At 47.4% G+C, this 23852-nt stretch overlaps 2 protein-coding genes and 1 pseudogene across 3 annotated transcripts in view; all 3 read left to right on the top strand.

The window, feature by feature from the left end:
- LOC131755823 (zinc finger protein 709-like) overlaps positions 1-16680 on the top strand; it is an 82983-nt gene extending 66303 nt beyond the window's left edge. The window contains 1 exon segment of the mRNA XM_059062430.2: positions 16247-16680. Coding sequence (XP_058918413.2) covers positions 16247-16365 — 119 coding nt within the window. The 3' untranslated portion in view covers positions 16366-16680.
- The window catches only part of ZNF14 (zinc finger protein 14), a 299800-nt gene continuing 292548 nt past the window's right edge, over positions 16601-23852 (top strand). Inside the window, exon 1 of one of the 2 annotated variants that reach the window (XM_067032591.1) lies at positions 16601-17218. The gene's annotated coding sequence lies outside the window, so the exon portion shown is untranslated. The remainder of the gene's footprint in view (positions 17219-23852) is intronic. The other variant, XM_067032590.1, reaches the window with a different exon arrangement.
- Positions 21423-22279, top strand: LOC131756048 (protein LRATD2-like; annotated as a pseudogene).

Genomic DNA, 23852 nt, shown 5'->3' with positions numbered 1-23852 from the left:
GCCTGTGTGTGCCAAGATTGGCTGTAAACAGCCCTGAGGCCCATGGGTATAGGGATTTTGAGGTCTAAGTTGTCATGTCTTCTTTGTTTCTGTGCTCTAAGTTCCAAATAACTCCTAACGCATCTGTATGGCTGTTAGCATAACTGACACCATCTTGGACCTGTACAGTTCCTCCTGCCCTTCCACTGACCCTACCCAGGACTGTACTGTATGGAAAATCACTTCTCTGTCATCAAGGGCTGTGTAGTTAATAGATGCAGTTTAATGATCATTAGGTCTGTGCTCTGTTAGCCTCCAAACAATGATGAAGACCTTTGCTGATGTATTCCTGGTACCCATGAGACTAGATGCCGATTCATAAATCTTGACTTGGGAGTGCAGTTCCTCTCTTCAACCATGTACTTCCATACCCTAGGTTAATGATAAATTTGTCCCAGTTGCCCCCTGGCAGAGTGGAGTGCAGCTTCAAATGCTTCTGGATCATTGTCTGCCCACCTACACTGTGAGTAAATTACTCTATAGTAAACAGATCCATTGATTTATATGGAGCTGCCTGCCTTGTTTTTGTTTTTTGTTTGTTTTGCGGTACGTGGGCCTCTCACTGTTTGTGGACTCTCCCGTTGTGGGGCACAGGCTCTGGATGCGCAGGCTCAGCTCACAGGCCCAGCCACTCCGCGGCATTTGGGATCTTCCCGGACCGGGGCATGAACCCGTGTCCCGCACATCAGCAGGCGGACTCTCAACCACTGCGCCACCAGGGAAGCCCCTGCCTCGTTTTTCAGTCTCAAGATACCTTCTCGTCTCTGGGCACTTTTTGTTTCCTCTGTCCTTCAATACCATCAAATCAGACAGAGAGGGAAAGGAAGAACTGCTCAGTGATGAGTATTACACAAATTAAAAGCGATGCTTCTTTTTAAGAATATTTACATTTGGGCAGCTGCATGTCCTTACTTCTAATGGGCTGGAATACAATTGACCCTTGTATAATGCAGGGGTTAGGTATTCCGACTCTCTGCCCAGTGGAACATCCATATAACTTAAATAGGCCCTCTGCATCTGCAGTTTCTTATCCTGGGTTCAACCAACCCTGGATCCTGTGGCACTCTAGTATTTACCATTGAAAAACCTCCATGTATATGTGGATCCATGCAGTTCAAACCTGTGTTGTTTCAAAGATCAACTATACTTTAGGATAATACAGCCAGCTCGGCTTTGTTAAAAGTTTGCTTAGGACTTCCATAGTGGCGCAGTGGTTAAGGATCCTCCTGCCAATGCAGGGGACACAGATTCGATCCCTGCTCTGGGAAGATCCCACATGCTGTGGAGCAACTAAGCCCGTGCGACACAACTACTGAGCCTGCACTCTAGAGCCCACATGCCACACCTACTGAAGCCCAAGCATCCAGAACCCATGCTCTGCAACGAGAGAAGCCACCGCAATGAGAATCCCGCCCGCTACAACGAAGAGTAGCCCCTGCTCGCCACTACTAGAGAAAGCCCGCGTGCAGCAATGAAGACCCACTGCAGCCAAAAATAAAGAAATAAATAAATTTATTTTAAAAATAAAAGTTTGCTTAATACAGGCCTCCTGGACTGTCATGTTTGGTGATGGAAATAGAAGAGAAACTTTCTCCTTCACTGTTTTTATTAATGGAAACTTCATGCAGGTTGGACCCTCTGCCTCATGGAGTGCTGTAAATGGTGGGTAACAAGGAAGGAAAGAGTTTTTCTCACAAGGAATTAATTGTCTTAAAATGATAATATTTATTTCATTTGTATGGCATTTCTGTCATTTCCCAACAGGCTCTGCACTGTGCTGTCAGAGAGAAATAAAATATACCATGATCATAGTAAAATGTATACATATTTTTCATGTGTTCATGATGCTGTTAAATTTATGAGGAAGTATGAGAGTAAGTTTCTGATGATTGAGTCATAGAATAAATGTTTGGGGATTACAGAATCATACGTAACCTTCCTGTAAATGGAGTATAGATGTCCAATCCTGTCAGTCTCATACATCCCACTATACACATAATTGGGATGTTTTTAGAACTCAGTGGTTTTTGAGGATGTGGCTGTGAACTTCACCCTGGAGGAGTGGGCTTTACTAGATCCTTCACAGAAGAAACTACAGAGATGTGATTTGGGAAGCCTTCAGGAACCTTCCATTAATAGGTAAGGATGATGACTTTTCTTCACTTTGTCATTCAGAGGACAAGTGTTTTTTGCCCATCAACATTATTTCAAGATGTAGAATGTGAGAGGGGAGGATGTTGGTAAACAAAAAAGGCATGGATACAGCTCATCCTGGGCCTAGACATATTATAATTAAACCTCTTTGCTGGGACTAGGAGCATGTGAGATTTTGTGTTTGCCTTTAAGAGTGGACTCCATTTCCTACAGCCCTCTAGCTGTTTTATTTTTTTTTAATAGATTTATTTTATTTATTTATTTATTGGCTCTGTTGGGCACATAGGCTTTCTCTAGTTGCAGCGAGTTGGGGCTACTCTTCATTGTGGTGTGTGGGCTTCTCACTGCAGTGGCTTCTCTTGTTCTGGAGCACGGGCTGTAGGCACAGGGGCTCAGTAGTTGTGACTCACTGGCTCTAGAGCAGAGGCTTAGTAGTTGTGGTGCACGGGCTTAGTTGCTCCGCGGCATGTGGGATCTTCCCAGACCAGGGCTCGACCCCGTGTCCCCTGCATTGGCAGGTGGATTCTTAACCAGTGCACCACCAGGGAAGCCCCTCAGTATAGTTTTGATTTGTGTTTCTCCAGTAATTAGCAATGTTGAGCATCTTTTCCTGTGGCTGTTGGCCATCTGTATGTCTTTGGAGAAATGTCTATTTAGGTCTTCTGCCCCTTTTTCAATTGGGTTTTTGTTTTTTTGGTTAGATTTGCAATTTTGAAAGATGACAACAGTTCTTTATATATATATGTATAATTGGAGTATAGTTACTTTACAATGTTGTGGTAGTTTCTTTTTTAAAAAGTTTTGGGTTTTTGTTTTATTTACTTATTTTTGGCTGCATTGTGTCTTTGTTACTGCATGCGGGCTTTCTCTAGCTGTGGCGAACTGGGGCTACTCTTCATTGCAGTGCGCGGGATATTCATTGCAGTGGCTTCTCTTGTTGTGGAGCATGGGCTGTAGGTGCGCGGGCTTCAGTAGTTGTAGCACATGGGCTCTAGAGTGCAGGCTCAGTGGTTGTGGCACATGGGCTCTAGAGTGCAGGCTCAGTGGTTGTGGCACATGGGCTTAGTTGCTTCGCGGCATGTGGGATCTTCCCGGACCAGGGCTCGAAACAGTGTCCCCTGCATTGGCAGGCAGATTCTTAACCACTGCGCCACCAGCGAAGTCCTCAGCATTTTAATTGGTAAGGCTGTATCCATGCATGTCCACACATCATCATTTTGATGTCATTCCCCTGCTGGAACCCCAGTTCCCATCCTTTTATGCCTTATCTTTCAAATCTTCAAACAGGAAAATTCCACACCCCTTAAAATCATCACAGCACAACAGTGGAAAAGAATATAGCTGTCCCAGAGGCAACAAGGTCTACGGGTTTAGGCCCTGCTGAACCTTTACTACAAGTTGGTAAGGACACAACTGAGTGTGTAAACTGGAGATTGTCTGAGACTGTGGACCTCAGAACCACACAGGCCCAGAAGTTACCCTGGACAGCAAAGGGGAGTGTGGATCATTCGCAAGTTGACTAGATAATAACAAGTTCTAGTATTTGGTGAAAAGAACTTGAACAAGAGAGACAGAAATGTTCCCTCTGCCTCAAGAGCTGTAGAAAAACATTCATGGTCCTTGGGAAGGATATGGTCCTACCACAGACTATTTGTAAGACACCCTTATTTCAGGGGTTATTGCTCTGCTTATGAAAGAACCTCCAACCTGTAAATCCCAGGAGTTCTGAGAGCCTATCCCTGCTCCTGGCCCTGGTGAACAACACTGAGATAAATGATTCTGTCATCTGAGGAAGGGGGCATGGGGTGTCCTTTAGTAGCCAGGGACAGGGACGGGGGCTGGCCCTTCTCCCTTCTCCCACATACAAGAAGCTGATGACCCAGCCGAATTACTTATTTCAAGGAGAAATATGAAATTCTGTATGTCATTTCTATGAGCACAGGAAGTGAAAGAACCACAACATGACTCCCAGGCTTTAGTGAAAACAGAATAGAATGTTATATTAAAATCCTAACTATTTACAAGAATTAAATATTGCACTTTGCCTAGGTAAATAGGCCCTGGTGTACAGATGTCAGGTAGATGGGAGGGGGGTCACTCCCTATTTTGGGGCTTCATGTGACCCCAGGAAAAGGCTTACAAGATTCTCTTTCCCTTAAGAGCTGGCCCTGTGCACCATGAATGTCCCAGTTGGGTCCCCACCATAGAGGTAGTGGCTGTACTTGAGCTGGCTTCAGGAGTCAGATGGGCCACTGGTTCTGGTCGATGTGTCAGGGACTTGGTGACTGAATAGAAGAGACAGATCATCTGAGGCCTCCCCCAGAATCACAGCCCACCTCCCTGCCCCCAGTACAGTCTGCTCCAAGTCCTGAGCTGAATGCAGTCAGTCAACAGCACCCCATCTGTCATTGTCATGGGACTTTAGCATCACCCATTTTATAGAGGATGAATATGAGTCCCATAAAAGTAGCAAAAGTCTCTCCGTGCCAAGAATGGTCAGTGCTGGAATCGGGATCCCAGTATCAACTCTTCTTCTCCCCAGGCCCATGCTTAACCCAAAGCTTCACTGAACCCGAGGATTCAGCCTCTGCCTGCCCAGACACTCACTCAGACCTGAGCTTGTTGACAGACAGACCTTGTTGGCCTTCAAGAATAATTCGTTCTTTCCTGGACATACAGCGGTAGCAGAAGATGCTGTTGGCCAGACCTTATTGGATTTGAAAGCCACTCTCATCATGTTGGCCTTTCGGTGCTGGGGCTCTAAGGTGGCAGGACAGGCTGTAGCCACTGGACAGAGGAGCACCTGTGAGGCTACCAAGAGGGCCACCTCCCAGCAGCTGGAGTCTGGCTGTCCCAGGGATCACCAAGCAACAGGGTCTGGGGTTGACCAGGGAGCCATGGCTGCAGACTCTGGAGCAGCCATCAGAGAGTTTACCCTCTCCTCAACCATTTTCTGTCCCGCCTCACCTCACTTCCTTGACAAAGGGCTCCATAGCCTGGAATCAGGCCCCAAATTGCTCCTGGGCTCCAGCTTGTAATGGTTTGCAGCCACCTGGAACAGCTGGATTTCCCTAATTGCTTGCAGTTCCTGGGACAGAGGGAAGGACAGGATGCAGATAGGGCCCCTCAGGGGCCTTGTGGGGGTGAGGAGTGGGGCATGGGGCAGGTAATAAGTCCTAACTCACATGGGGACCTTCCTTCCCTCCACTTCCATCTGGGCCCTGCCTCTTCTCACAGTTGGTGTTAAATAGCTCCTCCTCCAGGAAGTTGTCCTTGATGCCATCCTCCTATGCCCACCCACCAGTGGGATGGCTCTCCTCAACTCTGTATCAGTTGCCCAATAAATGTAAGAAAGATGGGGCCAGAGAGGGTCCTGCCTGGAGGGTCTCTGGTTTCCACACCTACACCGTCCCCCAGTGAGGCTGCAGCTGCTCACCTCTATACTTTTCACAAATTAGATTGCATTGCTCTGGAAGGCAGATGGCCAAAGTCCATTAGAAACAGCCCCCTTAGCCTGTAACTAGCCCCCTTCCACACCCCATCTCATGTTGCTTTACTGTCAGGGCCCACCAGAGGGCAGGCATGCGCAGAGGAGGACTTGGACCTGAGCCAGGCTCTGGGGTCCTGAGAAGCGGGGACAGGGGAGCTCAGGCCAGAGACCTTCTAGCCCAACACGCTCTGATAACTGATGGGGAGACTGAGCCTCTGGTAGGATGTATTTGTTTTGTTTTGTTTTTTTGCGGTACGCGGGCCTCTCACTGCTGTGGCCTCTCCCGTTGCGGAGCACAGGCTCAGCGGCCATGGCTCACGGGCCCAGCCGCTCCGCGGCATGTGGGACGTTCCCGGACCGGGGCACGAACCCATGTCCCCTGCATCGGCAGGCGGACTCTCAACCACTGCGCCACCAGGGAAGCCCAGGATGTGTTTTTTGACTTGGAAGGATAGACTTCACTCCCCATCACGGGCAGGGTCTGAGGGAGTAGATGAGTCCAGCTCAGACTCAACCTCCTGTAGCGTTGCAGTCAGGCGGCTCTGAGCTTCATCTGCCCAGGGAACTGGGAGGGCAGCTTATTCGGAGGCTCCTTTCACTCATAACAAGGACGGGCCTAAGTCCCTGCTCCCAAGGGCGGTTGTTAGGCTCCCATGAGAGGAGGTTTGCCACGTGCTGAGAGCTAAGGGCTCAGGGTGGGGCTGTCTCCTTCCCAACCTCGGGATCCTGCCCAGCCCCCGACTCCAGGCTCACTTTCTCATGAGCGTCCATTATGTAGTCCAGCAGCAGCAGGTGACTGAGGAAGGTGTTGAGGAAGGGGATGACACTCTGTGCCATCGGGACAGGAATGGTGATGAGCCCCCTCTCTCAGGGGCCATCTGAAGGTCCCCTGAAACCCCTCACTCTCAGCTTCCTATCCCACCCCCAGACCCCACACGGAGTAACCCAGGACTCTTAGCAGCCTCCTCCAAACCCCCTCCCTTCCCCTTCAGGAGCACCAAACTTCCTCCAGTTACCTCCCGAGGCTGGTATTTGGCAAATCCCAGGTTATGCGGTCCCTGGCCCATCCCTCCCCAAATCCCTCCTCCTGGTCACTTCCAATGCAGTCAGTTCAGGTCCTGTGGTACCAGGGGCAGGTCTGCAGATGGAAGGCGCCCCTCTCCTGGTGGATGCCTCCAGCTGGGAGGGAGGAGCACCCTCTGCTCTGACCCCTGGGCCTCTCCCCCACAGGCACTCTCACCTGCTGCTGCTGTGTCTCCTGAGCTCCCTGAAGGTCCACCTCCAAGGTGTGCAACAAGGAGGTTGCCTCCTGCAGGGTCGAGGACAGTGACATTGTGGCCATACTACCCTCCCACATTTCCCCCCAAGGCGCCTGATGTCAACCCCTGGACATGTGGCCTGAGTGACCTGGTACCTTTGCTGCCCCAACCTCCAGTGAGCTCTGATTCTAGAGCAACCCTAGCTCCAACACTCACTTGTGTGTGACCTTGGCTCTGTGACCTGGCCTCCCTGAGCCTCTATCCTTATCTGGACCGTGTGAGAACTCCGCCTGCGTCCCTGGGTCTCCTGAGCGCTCAGTGTCCTGTGACTGTCATCACTGCCCTCACCCCTCCAGGTGGAGCCATCACAAAGCTCCATTCTTTTCCTCCCTTGAACCTACTCATTGAACCTCCTTGTGCAGCCTAAGTACAGAATCATCTCTCTCCAGATCTTCCCGGTTTAGGGGACTGAGGCCCTCAGAGGTGAGTGACTTACAGAGGGGTCCACAGAGGAGAGACCACTACCCCTCCCAGCCATAGGCCCTGTCCTGGGTGCCTTCACCCCACCCCCAGCTCCACCACTGACCACAGACCTAACCTCTGGACTAATGAGTGTCCAAGCTCCCAGCAAGGAGCTGAGCCATGGAGGGAAATTAACAGGGTATATTGGGGGGCCTGGTTGAGAGGCTCCTGACTGCTCTAGCCTCCTGTCCTCTCACCCTAGGCTGACCCGAGGCCATGCTAAAGCCTCACTTCCCTAAGAACCCTCATGACATTCCCTTGCACAGAAATCCTTTTTCATGTACTCAGAGAGGGGACTCCTGAGGTGCTCTGACTGACAGGGCAGCAGGCGATCAGAGCACTAACTTCCACATGTTTCGTGGCAACTTTTGAAGTCCAGTCAGGAAGGATCCATTAGGAACCTATCAGTTCCTCAGATACTTCTCATCACCATCTGGGGCAACTGTCATTGCTAAAAAGGCATCAGGCGAGAATCCCTCCGGGATCGATTAGCAGTGACTCTGTAGGACAGAGTGGGGAGTTTCAGAAAGCACACGTAATCTGTCTCAGGCTGGGCAGCGCCCCCTGACCCAGTCCCCCTGGTCCCTGGCATTCTCGCTGCGTCCATCCCTGTTGCAGCCAGGGTCCCCTTCTCCTGCGAGGTACAGTGAAGACAGGAGGAGCAGCAGGGGCCTGGCTTAGTGAGGACAGTCTGGGCTAGTTTAGGAACAAAGGACCCCCACCGTATGGACGGTGTTGGGTGCACCGTCCACCCAACAGCCTGTAGGAAGATGAGTGGCAGCTGATGGACCAGCAAGGAAGCCAGATAACTACTAACTCTACCAGCTTCTTACCCTCCTGAAATAGTCCAGCCAACACTGCTACATCTCATGACCAAGGACTCCTGCCCCAGACTGCCCCCACCTGCCTGTAGAGCTCACACACCCCTCTTCCTGTCAACCTGGACAAGACAGACTGAATTTCTCGGAGAACTTTTTGTGATAAGTTACCCACACCACATCCTGCCTGGTCCCCCCTCCTTCCAGATCTACAGCCTCCACGTCACCTCAGTGATCATCCTGCTCAGCAGTTTGTTTTTCCGGCATAACTTTTCAAATTGTCGGGAGTTCTTCCTGAGGGGATGGGAAAGAAGGAAGAAAACGGGAATAATGTGCAGGGATTTGAGAGCGAATCCTTTTTATTTGAGTACCTGGAAAATTAACAGACCTCATGAGGGTATCCCCTGCATCGTCTGGGCCCAGAGGTGTCTGTGGGACTGGGGAGGAGGCTCTCATGTTGTCTCCTGGGGCTTTTGTTCCCTTCACTCCTTAGCAGATCTGTTTTGACCGGTGTTGGTTTCACTTGGATAGAGAGTTCTGTCGCTGGAAAGTAAACACTTGAAAATCTCCCATTTGGTTCAATGCAGGATCTGACATTTAAAGATCCTAATTTTTAAAGCAGAACCACAGGCCTCAGGTCCTAGAGAGACTCAAGAGACCCACCAACCAGGTGGCTTCCTGTCCCCAGGGTCCACTGTCTCCCAGGAGCTCCCAGCTGACGGAAGGGACACAGCCAGCAACATGGCGGGTGGTGTCTTGTCTACTCTGGTGCTCAGATGGAAAGCAGCCTACTCACCTGGAAACTTGTCCCCATGTCTTTCTGAGGTGAGAGGGCTCTGTAGAGCCAAAATGATGGCTTGTAGAGAGGAGTAATTCCTCAGGTCTCTGCACATTTGGGGAAGGAAGGGAATGGTCAGTGAGGAGAGAGCTGGAACCCCGCTCCTCTGGCTCCTGTCCCCTCATTAACTTCTCTCCTGGATGAGAAAGATGCCCAGTGGCCCTGGGGAGGGTGTACCTGGGACCCCATGACTAATACTCCTGGGCAGGAGGGTTTTAGCTCAACCCGAGGAGGAAGTGAACAGCCCATCACTGGGATCTGAATGTCAAGGTCAGTGTGCCCCTGGCAGGAGGGGCCTAGGGACTGTGTAGGAACTCAGACCCCAGACTTCAATCCTGAGAGCTGAGGAAGGAGAAGGGGCAGTGCCCATGGCTCTGGAGAGCACTCCCTGGGCCCTCCCACAGCATACCTTGGCCACCTGCATCCAGAATTCCACCACCTCGGCCCTGTTCTGGGCTGTTACAATTGGGTTCCCGAGGTAGGTGGTGGTGATAAAGTTGACCACCTTTTGGAAGTGGGTGACGGTGTTGTGGACAGCGGGCACCAGGTGCTCATGGCCCCTTTTGGTCCCCTGGGACCAGATGGAGCCCAGGCAGTGATGGGGCACCACCTTCTTGAACAGCTCCTGGGGAGGATGAAGAGTGTCACTCAGCCTCCACAACACAGCTAGCATCTGCAGTTCCTCACGGTTCTACACCAGGGTCTCTGGTTAGAGCTGGAGCTCAGGAAGCTGAGGATGTGGCCTGAAGCTTCTTGGAGTCCCTGGGTTTGTTTATGTCCAATGAAGATGCCCAGCACAGGATGACACAGGACACAGGACTGGGGAGGGGGGAGTGGCATTTGCATCCAGCCCAGCTTCACTTCTTCCAAGCACCAGAAACATGACTCACGCCTGTGCCCACCTCAAGGGGCATCTTCCACTCATTCTGATCACCCCTCGGGTCTGACTCCCCATTCAGATGCACATTGTCCCATGGCTGCTACAACCAGGGTCTTTGTCTCCCATAAGACAAGTACACACCAGGTGCCTAATGAATGCTGAGGCTGTTGAGGCCTCCTGGGCAAATGGATGATTGATCCCAGGACCTGGAAGCACTTCAGTGAGCTCACCCCCCACCCTCAAAGGACCAGCCCCACCCAACATACTACTATCTGTTCTTCCTCATTAATCTGCAAAGCCACCCTGTGCAGCAGGCTCTCTCAGTGTCCGCCTCTACTGTCCACATTGGACAACGAAGATTTGGGGATTAATAAAGTTGCTCAGGTCACGCAGTGGGAAGTGGGGGGAATAGGGCTTTGGACCAAGATCATCAGGTCCTCGATCAGGGAATGGCAGGTGTGGGGCACCTGATGAGAAAGCTGGGTCCACCCAGCCTTCCCTGCGAACCAGCTGCTCACCGCACCCATCAAAGTCAACTGTTCAGCCACCAGTCGGGGAGGGAATATTCTAGAATATTAGGCCTCTAACATTGAGTACATTGTGCTGTCTTATTAAGGCCTGAAAAGGGGATGCAAAAAGGAAGGGAATCAGAAAACATAAAAATTCTCATCTCCCACTTTGAAGGAAACAGTGAAGTGGGTGGAAAGAGACAAAATAATTATGGACAGTTGTGGGGAAGTCGGGGTGCAGGGGAAAGGACAGGACAGGTGATGCAGAGAGCCTTGGTTCATCCATCCACAGATCCCCTAGGCATCATTCATCATAATAATCAAGCAGAAAATGAATAAATAGAAAGGCACTTCCTGCTGGAAAATGACATCCTTGCTAGGCTCACTGATCCCACTCTATGGGAGAAATATAAAAAAGGGGAAGAAAACACCAATAACCAATCTCCTTCTTTGTATACACTGGGTTTATTCTCAGAAAGCTGCTGGGATCCGCCAAAGTGCAGACAGACAGGAAAATGCAGAAACAGCAAGTAATCTTAGAAGTATCTGCAAAGCCCTGTCTGTGTGAGGTGTGGATGAAGCAGAGGTGGAACCTGCAGCCTCAAGCAGGCATATATATACATATATCTGTACATATACATACATACACATTCATATACATGTAATTGTATGTGTATATATAAACACACACACATTTATATGTTTATATATATAGGTGTGTGTGTGTGTTATTCTATGGATGGGACAAGCAACTGTAATGTCTCCAGACTCCTTTCAGCAAAGTCTCTTCCTCTCCCCCGGAGTATCCGTACCTTTTTCTGCTCCTGCTACATAACCTTAGCACAAGCATCAAAATCAGAACATAGATATGTAAAACTTTGAGTTCACACCAATTTCTCCAGTCCAACCTCACAGAGTTCTTTTTAAGCTTCTCACTTTCCATATTTGTAACTCGCTCCTATGACAGAGAGAAGCCTGCTCTCACCATCCTCCGTTTCCTTATTTTTCCCAATACCCCTGTGTATAACAGATCTCCCTGCCATGCTGGTTGTCCCCTCTGCCCCACCCCTGTGGCTGGCTGCTGCTTGGTCCAGCTGTGCCAATCCCAGTCCCTGTTAGCCTCCACGGTGCTGGCTGCTGCCTCTTCAGGACTTGGCCCTGACCATGCCAGTTGCTGGGAAGGGAAAGTTAATTAATTTATTTTTGAACGGTGTGATGTAGAGATATAGCTGGTTTTTTTTTTAATGGATAACCAATTGTCCCAACACCTATTCTCAATTATTTGAAATGCTATCCACAATTTTGTGTCAGTAGCTGATGATCTTTTCTCTCTGTTAATCTTTTTTTTCTGTTTGTGACCCAATATCATCCTTTAATGATTGTGATTGTATATTTTAATACCTGGTAGTTAGAGGCCCCTCAGTATGCTTAAAAAATGTCTAGCTCTTCTTAAATATGTATTCTTTCAGAAGAGTTTTAGCATTAGCATATCAATTTTGTTAAAAATCCTATTGTAATTTTGATTGGAATTATAATGAATTTGTATACTATTTGGGTAAAATGGCACCTTTACCAAATCAAGTCTTCCCATTAGGGAACATGGTATGCCTTTTCATTTACGCAGTTTTAAAAATTTCCTTCAGTGAATATGTATAGTTTTTTTTGTGTGTGTATTGCACATAGAGTTTGTTCTGAGGTTTAAAAAATTTTTTCTGTGGCTGTCATTAATGAGATCAAAAGATCTTCTTTCTACATATTTTACACATTTATGCTGCATATACAATTCTGTATCCTGTTTTTTTAAATTCATGTGTCATACAAATTTCTTCACTAATAGTTTTTATGATTTCATAATTGCTCATCAAATTTTCATGTCATAATTTATTTAACCATTAACATACACTTCTTTGTATTTCTCAGTGTCATATAAAATCATTTTCAAATTTTCAAAAATTTATTGTATGCCTTATAAAGCTATTTACATAAAGTTGAGTGCTACATAGTTCAGAGAATATCTGTATACTAATATAATTTAATTTTCTTGATTACTCAAGGTTAATATAGAATCAGATTTTAATATTTCTTCCACAAGGCCTATAGCGGTATAGGACTCTTTCCTCCTAGGCTAAAGACACTAAATTGTGGTGCTTTTTGATCATTAAGTCAATTTTTATGCCTTTTTAAATCTCTGTCCCGCTTATAGACTTCCAGTCTTCTTACTGCTATCTGCATGCCCACATGGGATAGTTTCTCCTCCCACTTCTAGTTTACTGATTTTAATTTTTTATGAGTTTGGAAACCGGACTGCCAGGTCCTTTAAAATCGAATCCAAGTAAACATTAATAACTTATGAGAAAGGGCTTTGATGAATCTCTCGGAGTAATGGGCTTGATCTTTAGGGCATGGACTTTGGTGATCTCTGTTTTATTTCTGAAGAGGTCTTTTTCCATCTCTTTTACTTCCTTGGTTCTTTGCTGTACTTTAGATAGATGAGATTCTCAGATAGCCAAGTTACACCTGAATGAAGTTTCATTACAATTATTAGGTTGGCAACGTAACATGAAAATGCCCCGCTCCCTTTCTTCTGAATTCGGACTCTCGACTTCCTTTTTTGTTCCTTTCACACTGTGCATCAGGCTTGGTTCACTCAACCTAGAGAAACTGTGACATGGGCTTCAGATGTGTGGGATAAAGTCCAATTGAAACCTTTATTTCCCCTCACTTTTCTTCCTCTCACCTCTTTTTTTAAATATATATAATTGAAAACTCTTTACATTTCACATCAACAAAGCTATAATTCCATTATATTTTTTTAAAAAATTCATCTCTTGTCTGAAGCCATTTTGGATTCAAAGAAATTAGGGGTATTCCATTATATTAAAGAAAATACAGTTTACACAACTCTACTGTATTCTTCCCTTTACTCATTGCTACTTGATAAGGGCTATGGTACCAAACCATGACTGTGTGGTCATTCTCTGTAAAGGCCAATCATGCTCCCTTTGCTGCCAATGGCTCCTCCTAATATTTAACTCCCTTGTAAGTACTTAGGTGCTTTGAGTAAGGGCATCTGCAGGTTCAATAAAACCCATACAATACTGGAGAATCGACTGAAACTTCTTATTAGTGGTGGGTCAGTGGTGTCATGTTTGTATTTGGGTACAGTAAATACCCTTGATGATGACAGAATTGTAATTTCTTTAGTATACTGTCTTTGAAAAAAATGTGTCAACAATGAGTGCAAAATAGGTGGTCATCAATGTTTCTGGTTTCAACTTGAGATCAACTTAGAGTTTCTTTTACAATGCCATTCCTTAGTCAGCTTTTAATACATGGAATTGTGACATACTTGCATTTGCTGGTGAATGAACGTTTTAAGCTCTTACACAATGGCACAGCCTACTCAGTCAAGAGTTTATTTTTGGCAGCATCTTCATTTACGGGTATTTGTTTATATGACTGTTTGAACATTTCATTACATTTTTATCACCATTTATAAATATGAATAGAAAATGGAAATGCTGATACTAGTAATAAGAAACATAGTTTTCTTAAACTTAATACAACTGAGCAAAGATGGAGTCATTAACTATATACAAAGCAGTGACTAATTAGGACAAAATCAGAAAATATAATACAAGCTGGAAGTACTTTTTCAAAGATTAGATCTTAAAGGTGAGTTGCAATTAGGAATTGAATAGTGATTTTCAGCTCTTTCGGGGAAAAATGCTCTTGTAATATACTGTGCATTTAATTTTTTTCATAATCAACTTTTGTATATGTGTTCAGGAGTGTATGAATAAACTAGGAGGGAATGGGTTGGAAATAAGCTAGGGTTCCACCTGTAGAAAGTTACAAATGGAACTTAATTTTCCCCCCTTTCCCAGTTGAAATGTCTTTTACAGAATTTACATTGTCAATACCAAGTACCTTCAAACTCTGTAGAGAACCGAGGAAGAGGTCTGTGCCTAAAAGTGTCTGTGCCAGACAAACAGATGTGCTTTTTGCCTGTTGCTTTTGTCCACTAAAGAGCTCTGCTGCTAAAACTGAACAATTACAGTGGTTTCTTAATTTTCAGGAGGAATGGATTTAAAGGTTTGCATTTTGTGAATTGTTCTTAAATGTTTGATACTTTCTATCTTGTGAAGAGTTGCCAACAAATTTTAAAGGAAAAAAGCAAAATCAACTATACTTCAGTAAAATTTTTAAAAAAGGGAAAAGGCAGACATATTATTTCTTAAAATACATTTTTTAATATGTAGGAGATCTGCATAAACAAAATATAGCCAAATTTAGTGTTAGTAAATTTGTGTCAAGTCCATGTGGAAGAATTAAATTCATCAACATTTCATAGGGTTCCACAATGACTACCCTAGTTTCTAAGTCCTGCCACCTGAACTAGTTTGAAAACCAACACTTGACACCTCTGACTGCTGTTTGTTATTTTGGGGGAAAGGAATGTTATTAGTTTAGTGGTACAAAGTAATATTTAAAATAAATTTAAAAGACCAGAGGAGTAGAGTAAATGTGAGTGTAAGAAAAATAATGTAACAGTGGCTACTGTTTCCCAAGAACTTATTATTTAGCACACTTAGTGCTAAGGATTTTGCAAACATAATTTGATTTGATCCTTACAACCATCCTGTGAGGTAACATCACCCAAATTAGATAGATGAAAAAAAGAAGGCTCAGAGACTTGCTCAAGTTCACATAGCTGGTAATTAGTGAGTGACACTGAGATTCAAACCCAAGTTTCCAGATTCCAATCATGATCATGTTGTAATGCCTCTTTGTGTGTATAAAATTTTTTAAAAAGTTTTAGAATTGATATGCAGTAAAGCACACAAATTTTTTTGCACATGTTAACCTTTGTAATCATTAACCAAATCAAGATATTGACCACTTCCAGTAACCCAGAAGGTTCCCTCCTGCCCCCTCTCAAGTCAATTCCCCCAAAGTAATCACTACTCTGCCTCCATCACCATAGACAGATCCGTTTTAGAGTAATCTAACTTTTTGGAGTTATCACCAAAAAATTCCATCTACCAATCCTTCACCCTGCCATTTTAGCCGTAGTATTCAAAGCTGCTCTAGTTCTAACTTTTCAAGCACTCACTGTAGAGACTAGCTTTTGGAAATGGTTCCATATTCAATCTCCTGTATTATTCTGAAATTCATACTAACTTTGGGGGGAAAAAAAATAGAAAGTCCTGAAGTAGATTCAAAGGACTTACCAAACCAACCTCTCTTAGAAACACTAGGGACGCAGGTTGCTGACTGAAGTAATTTGACATCTATTTCCAATCACGGCTTCGCATTAGGGGCCAGATGACCACAGAAGGTCGTCTCAGTTTATGGAAGGAAAGACTAACCAGGAAGAGTAGGTGACAGTGATTGCTTTGCGTCATCTTACAGCCCATGAGGAAAACGTATGTCCAGATATATCTTCCACAGTTGGCTTGCTCTTCTATGATGCGAGGGAAAGAAGAGTCAAAAGGAAGAGGATCTAGGTGGAGGCAAATGGGGGAAATAGGACCTTCAAGGAGGCTTTGGTATGGGGGCCTTCTGTGCCTTGATGACTAGCTCTCAAAACCGCATTACTTCTTGTCCAACCTGGCAGTGACAGAAGGAGTGTCACAGCTTCACCTCAGGCTCTCAGGCTGGCTGGTGAATTTCAGCGGTGATTCTAGACAACAGTCGGCCTTCTCTCTCTTCCCTCCCCACCCCCACCCCCCAGGGCTGCTTTTTGCACCTCATCCCCGATTCCCACCTCAGCCAACTGTGGCGTTTCAAGCAGTCTACAGATTACAGCTCAGCATCAAGGAAAGAATAACTGACATTTATAAGGACCAATGACTCACCTGTGCATGTGAGGTGACTGAAGTGGGGGAGGGGGGCATCTAAAGGAACGTTCCGGCCCCCAAAGCAGGAGGACTGGCCCAGAAATGTGCGCACGTGACAACAGCATCACCCAGCGCGACCTCACCCCTGGGGGCAGAGCTGAACTATCTAGGGCCTGGAGATCTATTGAATTCCCCTTCCTCTTCCTCACAAAATACCAAGGATCCCGCCAGTCAGAGGCCCCTGAGGAAAAGAGGAATACCCAAACCTCATAGGGCGGCAGAGCCAGGGTTCACCTTCTCCGCGCAGAGAAGGGTTTGGTCTCCGTTCTCTCTCGAAGCTGCTCTTCACCCACAAACTGTGGAGAGGGCAGGGGTGCCCGTTCTTTGGAGGGTGCTACGGCCCTGTCGCGAAGGCGGCGCCACCGGGAGGCCGGGAGCTGCGGGCTCCCGGGTGCCGCTCAATTGGGCTCCGGCCACGCGGGACAGTGATACCCGACCCACCCGCAGGGGAAGCTGGGAGCTCTCTGATTGAAGGGCAGGGGTCGCCCTTAAGGCCTCCGGCCTCGCCCTCCGCGCATGCTCCGCGCGGCCCCGCCCCCGGCCGCGTTCGCATCCCAGCTGAGGCGCTCACTTCGCGGCTGAGAGCTGACGCCAGGCTGACGCGGAGAGCCGGCGTCTGTGAGGCGGCCGCTAACAGGAGAGGGCCGCTGAGAGGAGAGGGCCGCCGCTCTTTACCGGGAGCAGTTTCACCGCAGGCAGCGAAGCGCGTCGAGGTGCTCGGGGAATCGCGGGCGGCGCCGGCCTCACAGGAGACCCCGGGGCCTGGGGCTTGTCCCCCGAGTGCCAAGAACACCTCGGAGCGGCAGGTAAGAGACTGGCGAGCCGGGCGGGAAAGGTGGCTTCGGGAAGGGCGGGCGTTCGTCTCCAGCTCCTGAGCTCCAGGGAGAGGGACGGGGCAAGCGGGAGACGGCGAAGTGGGCAGCCAACGGAGCCCATGGTGATTCGGCTACTGATTTATTTTGTGTCCTGAAATTTTCTTTTATGAAGGATTTGATAAGAGCTGAGAGAAAGAGTACTTGAATAACCGTAAACTTAGTCAAAAACTTTCAGGAGAAAAATTCTGTTGGGCAGACTCCTAGTACGCATTCCTTTAACCACCACAGAGCTGACAAAAGTTAAATTTTAATATCGGTGAAATAGCAAACCACAGCTTTTCTAGAGATTATGTCAATATTTTCAAGTTTTACAAACATTTCTCACTTTTGTGAGTAACTGCAACTTTCTGAGTGTGAGAACTTTATCGCTTCCCCCCGCCCCGGCCCCATGCTCCATGTTGATAGCTTTTTGTAAGTTTTCATTTAAAATTTTTTCATATGTGGCGATCGGTCAAGGTGGTTGGTTTTCCTTTGTGATCTATTTAGTAAAAAGGACTTGTCTATTTACGGTGTAAAATATAAAATAACACACTAGGAAAAAATTTGCCCCTCTTTCCGTAGTGTAGATGACAAGCTGACTATTCGGAATGTCATTTTTTCCCCCAAGCTTCAATGATTTCTGTAATATTTTGCCTTTTTCAGCTAATCTGTGTATGTATGATGGGTACAATTATTCCTTAAATATTTTCCTTTAAATGGACTTGACTCATTTTCTCTTTGTTTTATCCTTGGTTGTCCTCATATCCATGAACTGATAATTTTGTGCTAATTGTAAATGAAAAACTAGTTCTTCCTGAAGATGTCTTGCTTAATGCACTTGGGAAAGACCGTGTCTATGTAATAACTTTGGTTCCAGATTGATTGCTTTGTATTTTCAGGTAAATGACCTTCATAATGATTCTTCTTCTTGCTTTTGATAATTTTATTCTATTTTCGGTTTTGGATGTATTAATTGTAGCTATTTATTAGTTCTCAAGAGATGTTAATTGACATCACTTTTAATAGGTAACTGGTGTTTCCTCCCCCCCCCCCACCATCCTACCTTTGTTAAAAAAAATTACAAAAGAAATACTCTGCTTGCAATCACTAAACAAACCAGGGGTGAATAAAGAAAAAGTTAATATATTCCTCCCCTCTCAGGTCTCTCCCTTCTCCACTGTACTCCTTGGGGTAGCCAACATTAACCAACACTTTGAGTATTTTTAGACATCTTTCTCTTTGCTCAGAAATATATAAGCATATATACACACATATATAGACTTTTTGTAACTTGCTATATTTATTTAAGAGTATATCATGGCTATCTCTTTGGGTTAGTCAATGGACCTCTCAAAATTAAGAAAAAGCTGAGTAACATTCCATAGTATACTATACCATAATTTATTCTGTTGTTCTCCATCTGATGGATGTTGTTTGTTTTCATTTTTTTTTTGCTATTGTAAACATTAGCCCACTCTAACACATGATTAGAGAAGCAAACATTCTGAATAAAATATTAGCAAAATAAATCCAGCTGTGTATTTAAAAGACATACATCATGATTCAGTAGAGTTTATTCCATAACGGCAAGGACAGTTAAATATTAACATAATTTATTGTATTAACATATTTCAAGGTAAAAACTATATGATTATCTCTCTTTTGTGGTAAGTGGTGGGGTGGGGGATAGAATTTATATTGTATTTCTATAAATTGCATAGGGAGATACCTGTCCAGGCAGGCAGTAGTCCAAGTTTTGTACCATTTTTGATCCTCAAAGTTAATAGAAAAAAGCTTTTTTCCTGGAGTCTTTGGGGGAACTTTTTGGGACCTTGGCCTTGGCTTTGACCTTGGCCTCACTCGTGGTCAGTGATTGCCAAAGTGTAGTACTCTTGACTATATGGAAAAGAAAAACAGCATACTTCCAGAGACTGGAGTGGATGATATGGGTGAGACTGTCTAATTTAAGGCTGGCACTTTTTAACATCTTGCATTTGACTACTTTGCGCTTAATGAGCACCTTGTTGGCCTCTGCACAGATTAATTTTCATTGTCTTGGAAACATTGGCCTGAGTCTTTCAAGGCCTTTCTTGTTGTGCTTGTTGACCAAATATGCATTCCCACCTCAGTCCTCCATGCATCTGGGAGTCAGGACTGAGGATTGAGGCAGACCCGTGAGCACATTTCTCCCACGTCTCCTGTCCTGGGCCTGATGGTGGGTGTCAGGAGTGGTGGATGTGGAGGGGGCCAGGTAGATCAAGATGGGACTGTGGTGGGGATGGTTATTTCAGGGGATGCTCAACCCATCCTCCCCTGTGATTCTCAAGGGACCTGGGACCCCATATACAGTTCTCTTTCCTCCTGTTCTGAAGCAGAAGCTTCCAGACCTCAGCCCTCTCAAAAGATTGTGTGAGATCCAAGGTTCTGCCAGTCACTCCCTACACACAGCCCCTATCCTCTCCCCATCTGTTTTGTGGGGACAGCAGGCCCTTCTTCTGGGCCCAAACACCACTCAGGTTTTTAGTTGGTCCTGTGGTTCATCATCCCAGTTACAATATGGGAGGGTGCTTGCAGATCTAGATGAGGGCATCACATGTGATGTACAGTGGGCAGGACCTGCAAATGATGTCTAGTATGACTGTGACTCTTCTGCTATATTGAGGCCCAGCTATTGTGTCTGCTTCATTCACTGAGTTATGTTAAGTGTCTCAGAAAGTGCCTGCATGTAGTAGATGCTTAATATATACTGTGGAATGAATGAACTTCAACCAGAACCATGCCAGGTATCTGAGTGGGCCTGGGGCCTCTCATCCTACCTACTCTGGCCACACCAAGGACAAGGACCAGGATCAGCAAGATGGAATCTCAAACCTCCTTTGCATTGGAATAGCATGTTGTTTTCCATGTGCTTTTCTAAACTCAGGAAGGCCACAGACCAGTGGGGTGTGGCAGATGGCCTTTCATGGGGGAGGGGAAAATAATAACGAGGAACAACCCCAGCACGTCCAGCAGCCCTTTCTGCAGAGCCAGGCACCAGACACGCACCTGCCATAGCTGATCCAGTAGTCCCTACAAGGAGGACTCTATGAAGTTTATCCTCTACCACTCCACTTTGAGGAGCAAACTGAGGCTCAGAGAGATTTGGTCACATTCTCAAACACACAGCTCGCAGTGGGCAGAGTCACCACTGTGCTGAGGAGGGGGGCCACACTTACCTAGTGAACCACTGGTCCAGTACCTACCTGTTGGGCAGTGTTGGAAGTGGGGTAGATGGACAGCAATGTGGCCACGTAAGAGACATTTCTCCCTGGTAGGTACCATGGATTTCACAGACTTCTACACGGTAACTTCCTGCAGGGTACCCATCCTGCAGGCCTCATTTAGTTTAAGAGTTGATTCATCTTTGCCTGCAACAACAGGGGACAGTCAGTGGCATCACCATGAACTACCAGGAGGATGGAGGTCTGTAGCTCACCCAAGAACTCCCAGCCCCTCAGGCACATGTCCAAGAGGAGGGACAGGAGTGCCTGCAGTGAAAAAGGCTTTGGCCTTTGAAAGTATAATTTGAGTCTGGTTGAGGGGGAAAGTTATACAATTGTTGCCCTCTAGGCAGTTTCTTAGCTGAGGAACAACAGACCTCCCTGTATTAATAGTCTGTATTACTTCCCCTGGGGAAGCCGGGAGCAGGATCTACATACAACCCCAGCTCTCCTGATCTGGTGCTTGTTGCTCACAGGGCTGAGCAGGAGCTGCCAATGACAGGCAGCAAGGCTGCTTCCTTCTCCTTCTGGAGCCCCACCTCCCCGAGAGCAGGTTGAGGGGGAGCAGCAGCCCCAGCAGGAGGGAGGGGATGGGTGTGAACAGGCATTGCCCTCCTACCTTCAAGTCTTGAGGCGCGATGTAGCTGTAAGGGCAAGACTTGTGTCCCTTCCCCCTGCGCAGCCTCCCTGCCACCGCGCCAGGAGAGGAACTGCGGAGCCCACACTTGCAAACTCCCCTAGAAGTCTCAGGGTGCAGTGCCCCCCTGCCCCAAATTCCCCACGGCCTCCACCTCTCGCGGGTGGTCTCAGTCCCTGTCCGGAGACCTGTGCCTATGACCCTAGTGGCGGTTCCGCTTTCTCCTCCCTCGGCGGTGTGATCTTGCGTCCGCAGTATGATGGGAAACCATGCGGAGAAAATGACCCGCCTAAGTTGTTAGGAAGTTCCTACAGCCAACCCGACGGGCCCCACATCGGAATCTCCTACATCTTCTCCAATGATAATGAGGCAGTGGAGCCGCAGCCGCTGCCCCAGAAGCCGGATGGCGGCGGCGGCCGTTTGCCCAACTGCAGGGACACGCAGCCGCTGCCCCCGCCGTGGACCTCTGACCCGCGGCTGCGCGAGGTGGGGCGCTCCGAGCTCTACCGCCACGACTGCATCTACCAGAAAAGCTTTGCGCGGGCTCCGTGGCGCTGAGCACCTGCACGCCGAGAACCTGCTCAACAATGCAGAGCTGGCGACCTGGGAGAGTTCGTGTGGCAGGCGCTGTACCCGCACTGGACCGTCTACGTGGGCAGTTTCCAGGTGGTGCATTTGCATCGTCTGGAGGTGAGCAACAGCCTCCCACCCGACGCGAGCCGCGTGGTGAACCATCTACAGCTACGAGCCGCGGAGCCCCAGCGCGAGCTGAGAAGACGCCACTCTGAGAGCTTCACCCGATTGATGCCGCCTAGGTCACCGCGCGTTCAAGATGGGCGACGAGCCGCGCTTCGGCCAGCAGCCCTATGGGGTGCAGATCCAGCTCTTTGCCCAGCGCAACCACGAGCTCGAGTTCCAGAGCCTGGAGGACCTGATTATGAAGAAGCGGCGCAACGACCACTTCGGGCGTGCAGCGGCGCTGCGGGAGCTCTCCAAGCACCTGCACGCCGCGCAGCTGGAGGAGGGTGAACGCAACGCCACGCGGACTGCGCCGCCTCCCTGGCGCCCCCTGCGCCACGCCGGGAGGAGGAAGACCGAAAGGCGGTGGTGCACTGATGCGCGAGCTGAGAAACGGAGAGTTGGCGAAGTGCTCAGGCTTTGGCTTGAGCTTGTTATCTTGGAGGAGGAAGAGGGAGCAGGTGGGAGCCCTTTGGCAGGGGGAGATTCCTGTCCGCCCTCTCCATCTTTCATCCTTTCTGAAGTGGGGTAAACTGTTGACTTGCCTGACAATTAATCCCTGCTAGACCTGGATCCAAAAATCGACGCTTCTAACGCGCGCGGGGGTGGAGAAAAGTCGGAGTACCGTCGCCTGCCATTGCCTCCTACCCGCTTCTCCTCCCACCCTGGGCTTGGAGGATGCCCTGTACTAAGGCCAGAGCCGCTTTGTGGTGGCGTTACCCCCGCGGAGCTGTCTGTGGGATCCGGGAGTACAGGGTGATTTATTTTATGGGATTCCTAGCGTGCAAAGCTGGTGAAATCAGGACCAGGTCTGGGAGCAGCAGGCTAAAACCTAGCAGCCTTCTACGATGGGTAACAAATAGTTGAGTAAATTCGGGCTACAAAACAGAGATTTTGCTACCTCCCTCCTCCCCATCCCCAAGCAATTCATCTTCTGGAGCTGGCTTCTAGCTGAGTCTCCTGCTCCCTCCTGCTCCAGCTGCCACTTCCCAGGTTACAAGTAAATCACAGGCCAGCTAGGAGGAGGATCAATTATGGTTCTGTTTTGCTGCCTTTGTTTCTCGCCTGCTATTGTAGGCGCTTACAGCTGCTTTATTTGTTATCAAAGGAGGGACTAGCCCTTTGTGTCTCTGATCTAATTAAACCTGTTTGGATGCATTCATCCGCCAGGTCACACGTTGGCTGGTGTCACCCCATAAAATATCCACTACAGAAGCAGCCAAATAGGGTCAAATATATATATTTGACTGTCATCATTGACTTTTAATGATGTACCACACTCAGCCCTGGTCTGGGACTTTGAAGAACTATCGGTCTCCTTTTGGAAATGTCGATCTAGTTCCTGTGTTTAATAATCTTTAAAGTTTAATAATAAGCTCTGTGTTTATATTCTCCTGGTTGTGGGAAAACGGAGCAAGATAACTGTGGGTAAAGACATGTAACAGAGAGCCTGCAATACCTAACAGATTTGGATTTTCTTTTATGCTTAACACAGTAGCGAAAGTTGAAAGAAACGACCAATGTGCAGGCAGCAGTAGGGAAGAACAGAGCAGCACCGTCTAGCAGCTCTGGGGGCTGGGGAAGCCAGCTCTCTTTTTCACTCCCTTATCTCTGTCTCCCTCCTTTGCCCTCAAATGGAAAGTGAACGTCAGATCACACTGAGGGATAGCAGTGACCAGCTGTTGTTACAAACGTCCTCGTGAGAAATCTGAATTTCAGGGAAGAACACCTGTAAAATCCATACCAAGAGTAGCATTCTCCATCTAGAAAAGAGATTTTTGATAATAGGGCTTGAAAATGAACTAGAAGAGGAAATAGATCTACTCCAGATGCTGCTTTCCTGTGCAATGCAAACGTTTTTACAGGGTACCAGAAGTATGAAATATGTTATGCTTCAGCATGGTGGTTCCGTTGGAAGTTTTCTTAGGGTTATCATGCTTAAAGTAAAGCA

Source organism: Kogia breviceps, chromosome 4 (genome assembly GCF_026419965.1).
Source record: "Kogia breviceps isolate mKogBre1 chromosome 4, mKogBre1 haplotype 1, whole genome shotgun sequence".
Taxonomy (NCBI): Eukaryota; Metazoa; Chordata; class Mammalia; order Artiodactyla; family Physeteridae; genus Kogia; species Kogia breviceps.
The sequence above is the reverse complement of the archived record's forward strand: the minus strand, read 5'-3'. Positions and strand labels throughout refer to the sequence as shown.